Genomic DNA, 14487 nt, shown 5'->3' on the forward strand with positions numbered 1-14487 from the left:
GAGCAATGGGGAGGTCATGTGCTCACTCATGATAACACCATAAGACTAAAGGACAGTTAGGAGGGTGTGGGTCGGCTCCCGTGAATCTATTTATAGCCACGAGTTGCCAAGTCATATAAGATGAGATATTCTACAGATCTGAATCCATAGGAGCCCTTAGCAAAGCCTTGAGAAACCTAGCTAAATGTGACAAGCTACATCAACGACCAATTAGCGGGATGGGATGATGTAATATGCGTCAGTGACCAAATACAGTACAGGTTAATGCATCATTATTGTGATGATGTCCCATCTCGGAATAGACACATAACTGACAGAATTCCCCATCTCAAATATCTTTACAAGATGTAAAATGGAGTGTGGTATCAAACGAGAAGATACATTTAGATAAATATATCTTAAATACTCGTATACCGGTAAGTTTTGAAGATTGAATGGTGGGACTCTATAGACTCATAAAACATAATTGCAGGATCAAAACTTCATTTATCTCTTTCCTTGGTGTTCTAAGTGGCAGTTAATAGATAATTAATATCAATACTTTTTTTTTTACGGGAATTAGCCCACCCGGGCACAGGTCAAACGACCCACAACGGGGCCTGGGGGAATAAGAACAGAAAGAAATTGAAAATAGAGAAGAAGACGGTTATACTGTGTTAATCTACACCACGAAGGATATTTATTAACCCTAAGAAGATTACCAGGTAGTTATTTATATTATCTTCTCGAAAACAAAGGTTGACTCATACACGAGATATTCAGTGGGGCCTTATATTATGTGGGTCTTGCTTGCGCAGTTATTACTTACTCGATTGGTTGAAATGTATCCATAGTTGTAGCCTGCATGGAAAGTCATGGGTAGTAGTATAGCATTAATTTCGTGATCATTTGCTTATTTAGGTTAATTCAACAAAAGGGGTCTCGCAGTCACTCGAATTACCGAAAAATCAAGTGCTTGAGAGATGGTGAACGCTGGCAACATTGTTAGGGAGAGCAGGAATGATCGATCAGTTGATATTGCTCTGTACTGTAAATAAGAAACCACAATAGCTATTCTGGGATTGAGTTGGATTTTTTGGGAAAATTCTTTATTTTTTCAGTACAGTATGTTTTATTAACCTGGTACCAGATGAACCTAAATAATATGGGAATTATTGTGAAATTGCATACTGTTGCCATAAAGGGATCAATGGGCATACCTCAATAACCAACACATCTAGGGACCATCAGTAGTTAGTGAATCGCCAGTTATCGAAGCAATTAATCCCGTAAGAATGTAACAAATTCAAGGGGTTAGGAACTGGCCACCCCCCAAAAACTCCCATCTACCCTTGATATATCTGTGCTGTGCAAGCTGTCAAGCAAGAAAATAAAGCAGACATATAAAGCAAGCATAATAAGCATTAAATAAGCAATGTAAAGCATAATTTGAGACTGTTATATACCATTCTTATTACACATTATCACATCACATCAAGCAGGGCAGTACAAGAGGAACTATCACTGGGGCATTTAGGCATGATTATATAAGACGTGAAGTCAGAAATAGCGAAAAATCGCAAAGTTGGAGACACGTGGTAAATGTAAAAAGTGCAGACAAGCGGGAATGGGTCAGAGGCAACATGCAGAGCCCTCTTGTGGCAAGAATTCACAGCGTGCCACCACCGCCAAATTCGAAATATTCTGCTGCTCGTCTCCCAATCATCGTCTCGTGGGTATTTCCCCTATAGGTAATCGTCAGTTATGCGAATTGGTGGTTAACCACCTATGCCCCTGTTGACATTCCGGAATGTCCATCTAGGGAGCCCTGGTTGACGTTCCGGAACGCTCGCCTTTTCGTGCCATTGTTTGAAAGCCCAGCGCAAGTTATAAGGTTCAAGCTTGACTATTTGGTGGTCACGCCACACACAGGGAAGCGTGGATGGGTTCCGTGCGGAGAGCTGTCTCTCAACTTCTCACGCTAAAAGTAGTGTAAACAGTCATGCGCCGGTTAACGTCCTAGATACGTTCTTGGAAATGTGACGTTAACTGAAATGGACGGTGTCCGATCATCACATAAACTTTGTATTTATACTTACGTGTATGTGGAATACTATATACGTACATATACACTTTTACTCTTAAATCACTACTGTAATGTGATACAGGTGATTAATTTTTATCTCTTGTGCAAAATACATGACATTATATTAAAATTATTCACTGTTTTACAAGGATTCCAGCAACGCCAAGCAGATGGGGGAGAGAGAGAGGGTGGGAACGAGCGAGGGGGCGTGGGGGGAGGGGAGGTAATACATTTGACAGTTGGCACAGGCCCAGGTCTAACGCGTGTATATTTATCAGTTCTTAAGTGACTAAGCTTCTCTCTTATAAAAAGCCAGTGAAATGACCTGGGTGGATATAATTAACATTGCTGGGATTCTTGTAAGATACTGATTAATTTGAATATAAACATGCTATAATTTGCACTAGACAAAACAATTTTAATGCCGTAATCAAATTAGTACATGTGCACTCCAGCTTTGCACTAAGGTCATTTATTTCTATTACGTTTCTTTTAGTATGGTGTGTGCATGTAAATGGATGAAAATAAATGAAGAATCTATGTAAATCTACCCAAAAATACAATTGAAAATTTTTTTTGTAAAATGTACTACAGTACTGTACACTAATGTACAACAATTTTTATCTCTTGAGCAAAATATATGACTTTTATATTTAAATTATTGACTTGTCTTGTAAGGATTCCTGCAATGCAAATTATAATCTCCTAACTTTAGTCTGAGATATTATATAAGATAAAAACTGCAAGCCTAAAAGGCTTGGGGGGGGGGGGGACTGATGGACTGACGGAGCCAGCCAGTCAGCGAGGGGTTGGGGGGGTGGGGGGTTGAGGTGATAAGTTTGAGCCGAAGGTCTCTGTGTGTTTATTTAACAGTCCTACTAAGCTTCTCTCATTTTAAAATGCCAGTGATATGAACTAGGAGAATATAATTAACATAGCTGGGATTCTTGTAAGATACTGATTTATTTGAATATAAACATGTTGTAATTCGCACTAGACATAACAATTTTAGTACCGTAGACAAATTAGTACATGTGCACTCCAGCTTTGCACTAAGGTCATTTATTTCTTTTACGTTTCTTTTAGTATGGTGTGTGCATGTAAATGGATGAAAATAAATGAAGAAATTTATGGAAATCTACCCAAAAATACAGTTGAAAAACTTTTTATAAAATGTACTACAGTGAACCCTCACTTTACGCGGTCAATTGAACCCACGGAGGCCCGCGTAAAGCGAGAAACGCGTAAAGTGAACAACATAACATATGGGATTAAATGAAATAGAGACCGGCTGACCCCCAAACTCCACTTTTTCCGACACAATACCTATGTTCTAGTAAAAATAACATCTTAATTTTATGATGGTACATGCACACAATTAATACTTAAGAGAAATACAGTCGCCAAGTTAATGTCCATTTAAATAATGGACTCAACTCCCTCCCCCTCTTCTCACACTCCTGGCTCTTCCCTCTCTGAGAAATGTTTGGGGGAAATACCTCAAACTAAAGTTAGGATAATATAATTGACATTGCTGGATTCCTTGTAAGACCAGGAATATTTTGAATATAAATGTCATATATTTTGCACAAAAGATAACATATTTACTCAGAGTAAACAAAATACTTAAAGTAGATCTATGATGTTTATATTCAAAATGATCATCAAATTGTAAGAATTCCAGCAATGTAAATTATATTCTGGCCGGGTAATTTGTATGAATTTTATGAGCTAAAACAAATATCTTCAGTTAATAAAAAAAAAATATTCTTCACGACACTATCTGTCAATCAAAGTACCCCACCTTGCCTCCCCCCTCTTCCAACCTCGCCAGATGGTCGGTCGGTCCCTCCCTCCCCCCCCCCCCCACCAACCCTCCCTACCAGAGAAATGTGTGGGAGAAACCAGAATATTTACCTTTTTAGTAATAAATAATACCTCAGACTAAAGTTAGGATAATATAATTGACATTGCTGGATTCCTTGTAAGACCAGGAATATTTTGAATATAAATGTCATATATTTTGCACAAAAGATAACATATTTACTCAGAGTAAACAAAATACTTAAAGTAGATCTAAAATTTGTATGTCTAATGCAAAATCTATGATGTTTATATTCAAAATGATCATCAAATTGTAAGAATTCCAGCAATGTAAATTATATTCTGGCCGGGTAATTTGTATGAATTTTATGAGCTAAAACAAATATCTTCAATAAATAAACAAAATATACTTAACGAAATACTATCTGTCAATCAAAATACCCCACCTCCCCCCCCTCTTCCCACCTGCTCCCTGGGTCCCTCCTTCCCTCCCTACCAGAGAAATGATTGGGTTATAACAGTATATTTACATTTTTAGTAATAAATAATACCTCAGACTAAAGTTAGGATAATATAATTGACATTGCTGGATTCCTTGCAAGACCAGGAATATTTTGAATATAAATGTCATATATTTTGCACAAAAGATAACATATTTACTCAGAGTAAACAAAATACTTAAAGTAGATCTAAAATTTGTATGTCTAATGCAAAATCTATGATGTTTATATTCAAAATGATGATCAATTTGTAAGAATTCCAGCAATGTAAATTATATTCTGGCCGGGTAATTTGTATGAATTTTATGAGCTAAATGAAAAAATTATACTTCACCCGCGTATATGAGTAGATGCACCTTGTAAAGTGGGAATTCTGGTTCTGGCAGGGTACCGCGTAGATGTAGAAATGTAAAAAAAAAAAACGGTATTACTGTAGTTATTCAGTTTTCTTCCATTTTCTTTTTATTTCTGTACACAATTTCTCACACAGGGGTCCTCGTTATCCACGGTTAATTGTGACCGGAAAAATGCCTCTGATAAGAAATCCACTGAAAGTGGGGAATTAATCCCATAAGAAATAATGGAAACGGTCAAATTGGGACCATGACATTGTACATGACACTCAAAATAATTTTATATGATAACTTTTAACATTTATTTACCTTAGAAACTTTTGTTAAACATTTTGATAACATATTATTTTAAGGAAATTATTTAACTTGATAAGTTATTTAACGTTCTTAAAGTTCATTGGGGTCGGTGTGTTGAGGCAACGTAAGCTGTGCCAGAGACCCGGTAGTCCGCAGCAACCGTTGCTGGTGCACACTTACTCCAGTGGTTCATTGAAACAAAATACTTATTACAATGTAAAAAAAATACTGTATATAATTTTAACATAGTAAAATATTTAATTTACTTAGCTTCAAAGGTGGAGATGATTGGTTTGATGGAGGTGCGTGTTGGGGGATGGAGGATTAGTCATAGGATGAAAAGAAACAGGACCAAGTGGATTGTCCACTCCCACTCTCCTTTTGCCTAATCACTTCTAATTTTACATCTATACTATAGCTAGTGTGCTTACTTTTGAGTGCTGCACTACCCTGTTTGGGTTGGGAACTCATGGCTACAAAAATGTTACAATAATTCACCACAATATGCACAAAAAGACACAACAAAGGCAGAAGTAAACACAACAGAGCACTGGTCTGGACGAGACAAAGAGAGAGACTGGTGCGGGGACACATGTGTGCATGCATGGCGCCAGGAAAAGGATGAAATTTCAAACGTTTCAGATAAAAAAAGTAGAATTTATCGAAAGTTTTAAATACATAGATTTTATCTGGAGTTTTCAGAGTCTTTGAGTGGAATCCACTTAAATGTGGGGACTTTTTACGTGAATGGTCACGAAAAGTTGACTACAGTATTACCCCGCCTAACGCGGTTTCACTTAACGCGTTTTATATACGCGGTGCCTCGCCAGAGCTGAACTTTCACTTAACACGGATTTTTTCCACACATACACGTGAGTGTCCGGCTTGAGACGCTATTTTTAGATTTGCCCCACCCACCACCCTGCCTGACTGCCTGTTTTAGCTCATAAAATTCATACAAATTACCCGGCCAGAATATAATTTACATTGCTGGAATTCTTATAATTTGGTGATCATTTTGAATATAAACATCATATATTTTGCATTAGACATACAAATTTTAGATAAAATGTTTACTCTTGAGTAAATATGTTATCTTTTGTGCAAAATATATGACATTTATATTCAAAATATTCCTGGTCTTACAAGGAATCCAGCAATGTCAATTATATTATCCTAACTTTAGTTTGAGGTATTATTTATTACAAAAAAGTTAAGTATTCTGGTTTTCCCACACATCTCCTTGGGACGGTTGGTGGAGGGTGGGGGGGGAGGGAGGGACCGACCGACCATCTGTTACCCCGTGAAGAATATTTTTTTTTTTTTATTAACTGAAGATATTTGTTTTAGCTCATAAAATTCATACAAATTACCCGGTCAGAATATAATTTACATTGCTGGAATTCTTATAATTTGATGATCATTTTGAATATAAACATCATATATTTTGCATTAGACATAAAATTTTTAGATAAAATGTTTAATCTGAGTAAGAATGTTATCTTTTGTGCAAAATATATGACGTTTATATTCAAAATATTCCTGGTCTTACAAGGAATCCAGCAATGTCAATTATATTATCCTAACTTTAATCTGAGGTATTATTTAATACAAAATGTTAAAATCTAAATTTTTCACCCACTCTTCTCTTGAAGGGATGATTGGTGGGGGGTGGGGGGGAGGGTTGGGACTGACCGCGCGGTTGGAAGAGGGGGGAAGGCAAGGTGGGGTACTTTGATTGACAGATAGTGTCCTGAAGATTATTTTTTTTTTTATTAACTGAAGATATTTGTTTTAGCTCATAAAATTCATACAAATTACCCGGCCAGAATATAATTTACATTGCTGGAATTCTTATAATTTGGTGATCATTTTGAATATAAACATCATATATTTTGCATTAGACATACAAATTTTAGATAAAAAAATTTTCTGAGTAACTATGTTATCTTTTGTGCAAAATATATGACATTTATATTCAAAATATTCCTGGTCTTACAAGGAATCCAGCAATGTCAATTGTATTATCCTAACTTTAGTTTGAGGTATTATTTATTAAAATTTAGTGGTTTTCCCCCAAAAATTTCTCAGAGAGGGAAGAGCCGGCAGTGTAGTGTGAGAGGGGGAGGGAGTTGAGTCCATTATTTGAATGGACATTAACTTGGCGACTGTATTTCTCTATTTCTCTTAAGTATTAATTGTGTGCATGTACCATCATAAAATTAAGATGTTATTTTTACTACAACATAGTTATGTGTCTTCAAAAAGTGGAGTTTGGGGGTCGGGCCAGTTTCTATTGGAATTAATCCCATATGGTTCTGTTGTTCACTTAACGCGGATTTCACTTAACACGGGACCCTCTGGGTTCTATTGACCGCGTTAAGTGGGGTACAACTGTACTTAATTGCAAAACCGTGGATAGTGGATAATCTTATAACGAGGACCTCCTGTACCTTATCTCTTCTTCTTGTTCCTATTTACTTAAACAATTATGGAGAGTATAGACAGGAGGTGGAAGGTGGAGGAGAGAGTGGTAGAGGCTGGGTGTGATGGGGGAAGGGTGGTTGATCACAGTCACCTTTCCCCCTTGTGGGGGGGACAAGGGTTGCTTGTCCATCCCCCCTTGTTGTTGCCTAATTCACCAGATTTTTATTCATTTATTATATTGTCCTATGAGCATATGATCAACCAATTATGGTGTATGTTTCATCATAAATATTGTAACATACAGTATTAAATAATAGAGCAAAATATGATATACAGTAGTATATAATTTTACTTCAAAATAAAACACCCCCTCCCTCTGAAAAGGAGGAGAGGGGGTGGGACTGGTCGTGCCACATTTGTCAGTTTGTTATTGTATTCCTTATTATATTCTTGTATAATCAGCATCTCATAATTTATATTTCTTCATAAATGTGGTAAATAAAACACTTGAATTCTACATCCAAGCTTTCTTGACTCATTTCACTATATATCTGAAATAACACAAAAGCAAATGTTGTAACAATTCAGAGGAAACAACAATGAACATAATATAACCTGGTGGTTTTATCCTAATAATGAAATAAGCGCTTACACAAAATACAGTAAAACCTCGATTAACCGACCCTCGATTAACCGACCCTCGATTAACCGACTTTCGGATTAACCGTCAATCCTGAACTCCTAATTTTTTTTTTTTTTTTTTTTATACAGGGATTAGCCTACCCGGGCACAGGTCACTGACCCACATCAGGGCCTGGGGGGCGATAATGTAATAATATTAATAATGATAATAATAATAGTAATAAAGAACCATAAATAAATGCAAAAATGAAAAAAAAATCAAGAGTGAGAAACAATATATGTATGTTGTGTTGTCAATAGTAAGAGAAGCAATTGAGACCCTGCAATTGTGTGTAAATGAGGTAGAAAGTCAGATGAGCAACCTGGGACTTGGTCAGAATTTTTGTGATGACATATGTTCTTTGACTTTTCCATTTTTTATTCACGGTTTCTGTGCTGGTTCATATTTATTTACTAAATTGGTTAATGTTTTAAAGCAAATTCTCTTGAAATATGAATGGCAAATGAACAAAAATGAATAGAGGGAATTAAATGAGATAGCTTAGGGAAAGGTACTTTGAAAATGTACTTTTTATTTCCATAGACTTTATGTACTATTAACCGACCTTTCGGATTATCCGTCGGCCCCTTCCCCCCATATGTGGTCGGTTAATCGTGGTTTTACTGTACATAGTCAGGTCAACCGAGATCAGAGCGAGAGCTGTTAGACGCTAGCCTACTAGACAATCAGACGACAGAGCAAGTAAGTGAAACGCAATAAATGCCGCAAGTATACAATAAACTAAATAAAGTAAAATGAAAAAGTACTTCACTCAAGGACAGAATAATATTAGTAATTTCCGTTATGATATTTTAAAAATATCACAATAAATAATATAATATACAGTATTAAATAATAGGGGGATCAATGAAAAAAATTACAGAAATTTAAAAAATTTAATATATCAAGTGTAAGAAACGATATGTATGTTGTGTTGTCAAAGTAAGAGAAACAATTGAGACCCTGCAATTGTGTGTAAATGAGGCAGAAAGTACGATCAACAACCTGGGACTTGGTAACAAATTTTTGTGATGCCAGGCGGTAGTACCTCTCTGTTTGATAGCTGCCTACTACCTACTACCTAATAGCAGTAGTGTTTTATTTTTGGTACAGTACAGTACAGTACTGTAATTTGGTGGATTTTCAGATTAAAGGACGGTATGGGCCTGACTTGGACAGCTTGGCTGGGGGAACTGGTGGTACAGGAGGTCATGTAGTTGGCATTATGGTGGACCCTGAAGCTCGACTTCATCTCCTTGTTAATGGGGTGGACCAAGGTGTGGCAGCTAAAGAGATTCCTCCAAGTCCTCATGTGGTCCTCGACTTATATGGACAGTGTCAAGAGGTTAGTCTCATTGATAACACTTCTCCATATCACATGAATTTGACATTTTTTATTGTAAATATAATAATCTAATTCTTTGGTGTCTGCTTTACTTGTTCTTGGTAAAACAATAAGCTTGAGGTAGACCTATAATTTTTTAACTTAATCACAATATTTTACCAATGTTGAAATACATCTTCTGGTTCCTTTGGGAGTTTAATGAGTGAGTTAGGGATCATGTAATCATGAAATCATGCAATTTCATATGAATTGTTTAATGGGAAAATAAAGGTTAATTTCTAGGACTCATCATGACCATATATTAATGGATTTATTCTCTGTCTGGCAGTGAAGGCATTTTATTGCATGTGTTGTAAGTTAAATTATAACACAGAGAGAAATGATCAGCTTCTTCCCCAAGACATGTTTATATGATTCTGGAGCTAATTTGTAGCACCCTTGTCTAGCCTGGAGTTGGCTACCCTCCCATTTCTCAATGGACAAATCTAAGTCAACTGGACTGTAATTCCAACAGGGCTGACTGGTTGAAGGGTGGGTTGTGAATGCTGATACGACACCATGAATCATTGCCTCTTACCTTGAATAGTGATGGTTACTCCATGAACTTGGTTGTGACAGGAAAGTGTACCCCTGGCTGCAGTAATGACTTTTGGAGTACCCTCAGCTGCTGTTGTAGAAGGGGGTCTTGGGTCTCATTCCACTTATATACATGATGAATATGAGTGGCTTAACTCCTGACTCAGTCATGAAAGAGACATTTGGGATCTTTCATCTCTCTTTTCTTTTTCTTTTTCTTAAAGTTTTAGGGTTCATTAGCCAGCAGCCTATAAGACTTACAGAAATGCCTGTCTTGTTGACTCCTTTGTATATTGAGTTGCATTTTCTGGAGAGAGAGAGAGAGAGAGAGAGAGAGAGGAGAGAGAGAGAGAGAGAGAGAGAGAGAGAGAGAGAGAGAGAGAGAGAGAGAGAGAGAGAGAGAGAGAGAGAGAGAGAGAGAGAGAGAGAGAGAGAGAGAGAGAGAGAGAGAGAGAGAGAGAGAGAGAGAGAGAGAGAGAGAGAGAGAGAGAGAGAGAGAGAGAGAGAGAGAGAGAGAGAGAGAGAGAGAGAGAGAGAGAGAGAGAGAGAGAGAGAGAGAGAGAGAGAGAGAGAGAGAGAGAGAGAGAGAGAGAGAGAGAGAGAGAGAGAGAGAGAGAGAGAGAGAGAGAGAGAGAGAGAGAGAGAGAGAGAGAGAGAGAGAGAGAGAGAGAGAGAGAGAGAGAGAGAGAGAGAGAGAGAGAGAGAGAGAGAGAGAGAGAGAGAGAGAGAGAGAGAGAGAGAGAGAGAGAGAGAGAGAGAGAGAGAGAGAGAGAGAGAGAGAGAGAGAGAGAGAGAGAGAGAGAGAGAGAGAGAGAGAGAGAGAGAGAGAGAGAGAGAGAGAGAGAGAGAGAGAGAGAGAGAGAGAGAGAGAGAGAGAGAGAGAGAGAGAGAGAGAGAGAGAGAGAGAGAGAGAGAGAGAGAGAGAGAGAGAGAGAGAGAGAGAGAGAGAGAGAGAGAGAGAGAGAGAGAGAGAGAGAGAGAGAGAGAGAGAGAGAGAGAGAGAGAGAGAGAGAGAGAGAGAGAGAGAGAGAGAGAGAGAGAGAGAGAGAGAGAGAGAGAGAGAGAGAGAGAGAGAGAGAGAGAGAGAGAGAGAGAGAGAGAGAGAGAGAGAGAGAGAGAGAGAGAGAGAGAGAGAGAGAGAGAGAGAGAGAGAGAGAGAGAGAGAGAGAGAGAGAGAGAGAGAGAGAGAGAGAGAGAGAGAGAGAGAGAGAGAGAGAGAGAGAGAGAGAGAGAGAGAGAGAGAGAGAGAGAGAGAGAGAGAGAGAGAGAGAGAGAGAGAGAGAGAGAGAGAGAGAGAGAGTATCAAATACACAATCTCTTCAGAAACATAGTTGCTCAAATCCAGGCTCTAAGAAGATGCGATTCAGCATCTTCTGATGCTACCAAAATGTTTTTTTTTTTTTTTACAATTTTAGATTTTCATTATTATAGTAAAGCACTGGACAAAAGTTAAATAAAATCACTACAAAATTAAAAAAACTGAGGCAACCTCAATTGGGTTTGGCCTCTAGTTAGGTATTTCTTGTGTATGTGAGTTTTTCCATACATTTACTATATATTCATTCCTTTTCTTTATTAACAGGTTATCATCAGCAGCAGCAGTGTAAGCAATGAATCTGTCACCACCACTACCAGCAGCAACACCACCATTAATACATCTTCCAACACAATCTCTATTCCTACCACCAATTCCACCATCACTACCAACTCAGTCACCTCCACCGCCACACAGTTAGGTCAGGAACAAAATAAAAAGAACCTCATGAAAATTCATCACCATCATCATCACCATCACCACCATCACCATCACCATGCACACAATATTCAGCAGCAACAGCAGCAACCACAGTCACAGCAGCAATCACAGCCCTCACAACAGCCAGGAAGTGGTGTGATGCTCTCCAGTCTTAACCAAGATAACAGCGGGAGCAACATCTCTAATAATGACTCAAGCGTAGTAAGACGACCTAGTTCCAACAACGAGGCGGAGCACATAACACAACTTCACCCACCTAAAGATAAGGATAAGGTGAGAACATCTTGAGGGGGTAATGGTAAATATTGTTGGTCTGTAATTGAGAGTATGACCCATTGTAGTGATCATATTAAGTAAAGTTATTATTATTATTGTTAGGAACCCTGCAAGATAAATGCAAAGGTTGTAGGCCATAAAAATAGCTCCTACAATACAGAAAAGCCAGAGTTTGAAAACTCAAAGATGGGAGGGTAGAAGCCAGGCAGGAATGACAAGGAAGCTGATGTTGATGACCTGAACATAAAGATTATCTGCCATCTCACCCAGGATGTCTCGGGAATTCCACCGACAAACAATGCCCTGAGGTTTCACATTCTTATGGTAGCCTTCCAGGTACACATTTGGACCAGGAGCTATGAAGCTGAGCTTACCCACATGAAACCAACAGTTAGTGGGAAGATCTCTAGGAACAGCTGGTGTCAAAGTAGATGTCCTTCCCACTTGTTAAAGATGTGATTCAGCTCACCATCAAATGTACATGCAAGAAGATTGTGATAGGTGCAAATGCAAAAAGGACAAGTTAAGTAGTATGTGAGTGTGCAAGTGCACATGCCAATTAAGATACATGTACTGTAATGTGTTTTCAAGGAATTTGTCGATAATCATGTGCTCTTAAAGAAATTTTTAAATTTTATCCATTTTCTGCTCATTAACATAAGATTTTTTTTGTGCCTTATTTCAGTGCTAATTAACACTCTTGGAGTTTTCATATGCAAAATTGCTCTAAGGTTTTTATACACAAATTTGTGTATGACTTAAAAAATTTAATAATTTCTTTTTGTGTGTGTATGAACGCTAGACATGCAAGACGCACATTTTGCAACGTCAGCACAATCTGGCAACGATGTATACTGCACTCCAAGATCTTCACACCAGTCTCTCTTTTGTGTTTAAATCACCTAGGATATACTGTAATGTTGATCTACATTTCCCCCGCATCTTGCGGCTTGTGCTAATTTCTCGTGTATCACAGAGATTTAATTTATTCAGAACAGCGTTGTGAGAGTTTTGAACCATGCCTCTTGTTGCTAGTAAGGGTGGAGGGGTGGGAAAAATTAAAAAGTGCAAGGAGATTGTACTGTACCACATGGTAATGGTGTGGTGGCTCCTGATGTCTCTCCCTAGTGAAGTATTAATTTTTCACAACTTTTCTTCTATAACCATTTTTTCCTATATACTGTAAGTGCGTTTTAAAACAGAATAATGTTCATTATGTACAATTATCTCTTGTGTGGTGCAGTCAAGTGCGGTGAGGTAAGTAACAGGCCAGACCCCGAGTGTGTCGTGGGAGAGAGCCTATCCAAACTCAAGAGTGTTAATAGATTTTGTTTCCTGCAGGTCACTGTTGAACATTTTGGTTCACATTTTGTGCATTCATTAGGCATCCAACTGTAAAATCATCAAAGCACTAAGAAGTGAAGAACAAACATATTCTCAGAGATTTCTTAGAATATTTTGGAAAAAAATTGAGAACATCGACATGGCAGCCATTAGGTGCATTTATATTATAACAAAGACATCATTGTCACTGAGCATTCAATACCTCATTGGTCGCAATCAGACCATCACTTCTGAAGAAATACCATTTTTTATACTTCACCTCCCTTTCCTTTGAGGTTCAATCCCAGCCCTCCCAGGGCCAATTTTTTAGGGTACACCTTTGGAAAATTCTTAGTTGGGTTCCATTCTATCAGTTCAAAAATGAAATGAAACTTGGCCAACAAGAAGTTCCTTCTGGGAATCTCTCCACTAGAAGGAGATTTCTTGGTAATGAAGGGTCTTTTCAGACATTTTCTTCCAGAATTTTTTTTTACATCCATGTTAAGCACTTTAGAAAATTGTTCTGGAAATTCATATTCTGCTTCCCTGTTCACACCAGCATCTTCATTACTCACTCTAATAACGTGTAAATTAGCCATCTTTTTAAACCTGTCAAACTATTTACTACTAGCCATAATTGTTTCCTCATTAAAACTTCACATGTTCAGTAATTCAAACATTGTCTTTGAAAATCATTCCAGTTGTTGACTGGTTGAGCCCTTTTGCTGTAATGTTGCTGTTTCTAGGTGACAGGTGCATCACTTGGTCCACTCTTATGCTTATCAGCCATAGTTGTGGCTCAAACAAGGCACTAATAAACAAAATATAAAAGAATGAACAGTTTTGCTTGCTTGGAAAATAGTGCAAGCAAGACAATGGACAATAGGGAACCACTCATTGCTGCAGTGGATGGTAGTAATCCTCTGCCTTCAGATTAGTTCCACTAATGCTCCTAATTTTTTTTGCTCGTAAATGTGAGGGAGCATTCGTATACTGTCAGTTAGGTTCTTGGAGACATGTTCTTAAAATTGAAATACTGTATTTTAATCCAAACGTTCTTGTA

The 14487-nt window shown here is 37.8% G+C and overlaps 1 protein-coding gene across 2 annotated transcripts in view; it reads left to right on the forward strand.

Annotated features, from left to right (window-relative positions):
* The window catches only part of LOC121866278 (neuralized-like protein 4), a gene marked incomplete at both ends in the record, with an annotated part of 191318 nt that overhangs the window by 127317 nt on the left and 49514 nt on the right, over window positions 1-14487 (forward strand). For both annotated transcript variants that reach the window (XM_042365899.1, XM_042365904.1), the window contains 2 exon segments: window positions 9296-9493; window positions 11652-12098. In XM_042365899.1, coding sequence (XP_042221833.1) covers window positions 9296-9493; window positions 11652-12098 — 645 coding nt within the window.

This window comes from Homarus americanus, unplaced genomic scaffold (assembly GCF_018991925.1).
Source record: "Homarus americanus isolate GMGI-L3 unplaced genomic scaffold, GMGI_Hamer_2.0 scaffold32583, whole genome shotgun sequence".
Lineage (NCBI taxonomy): Eukaryota > Metazoa > Arthropoda > Malacostraca > Decapoda > Nephropidae > Homarus > Homarus americanus.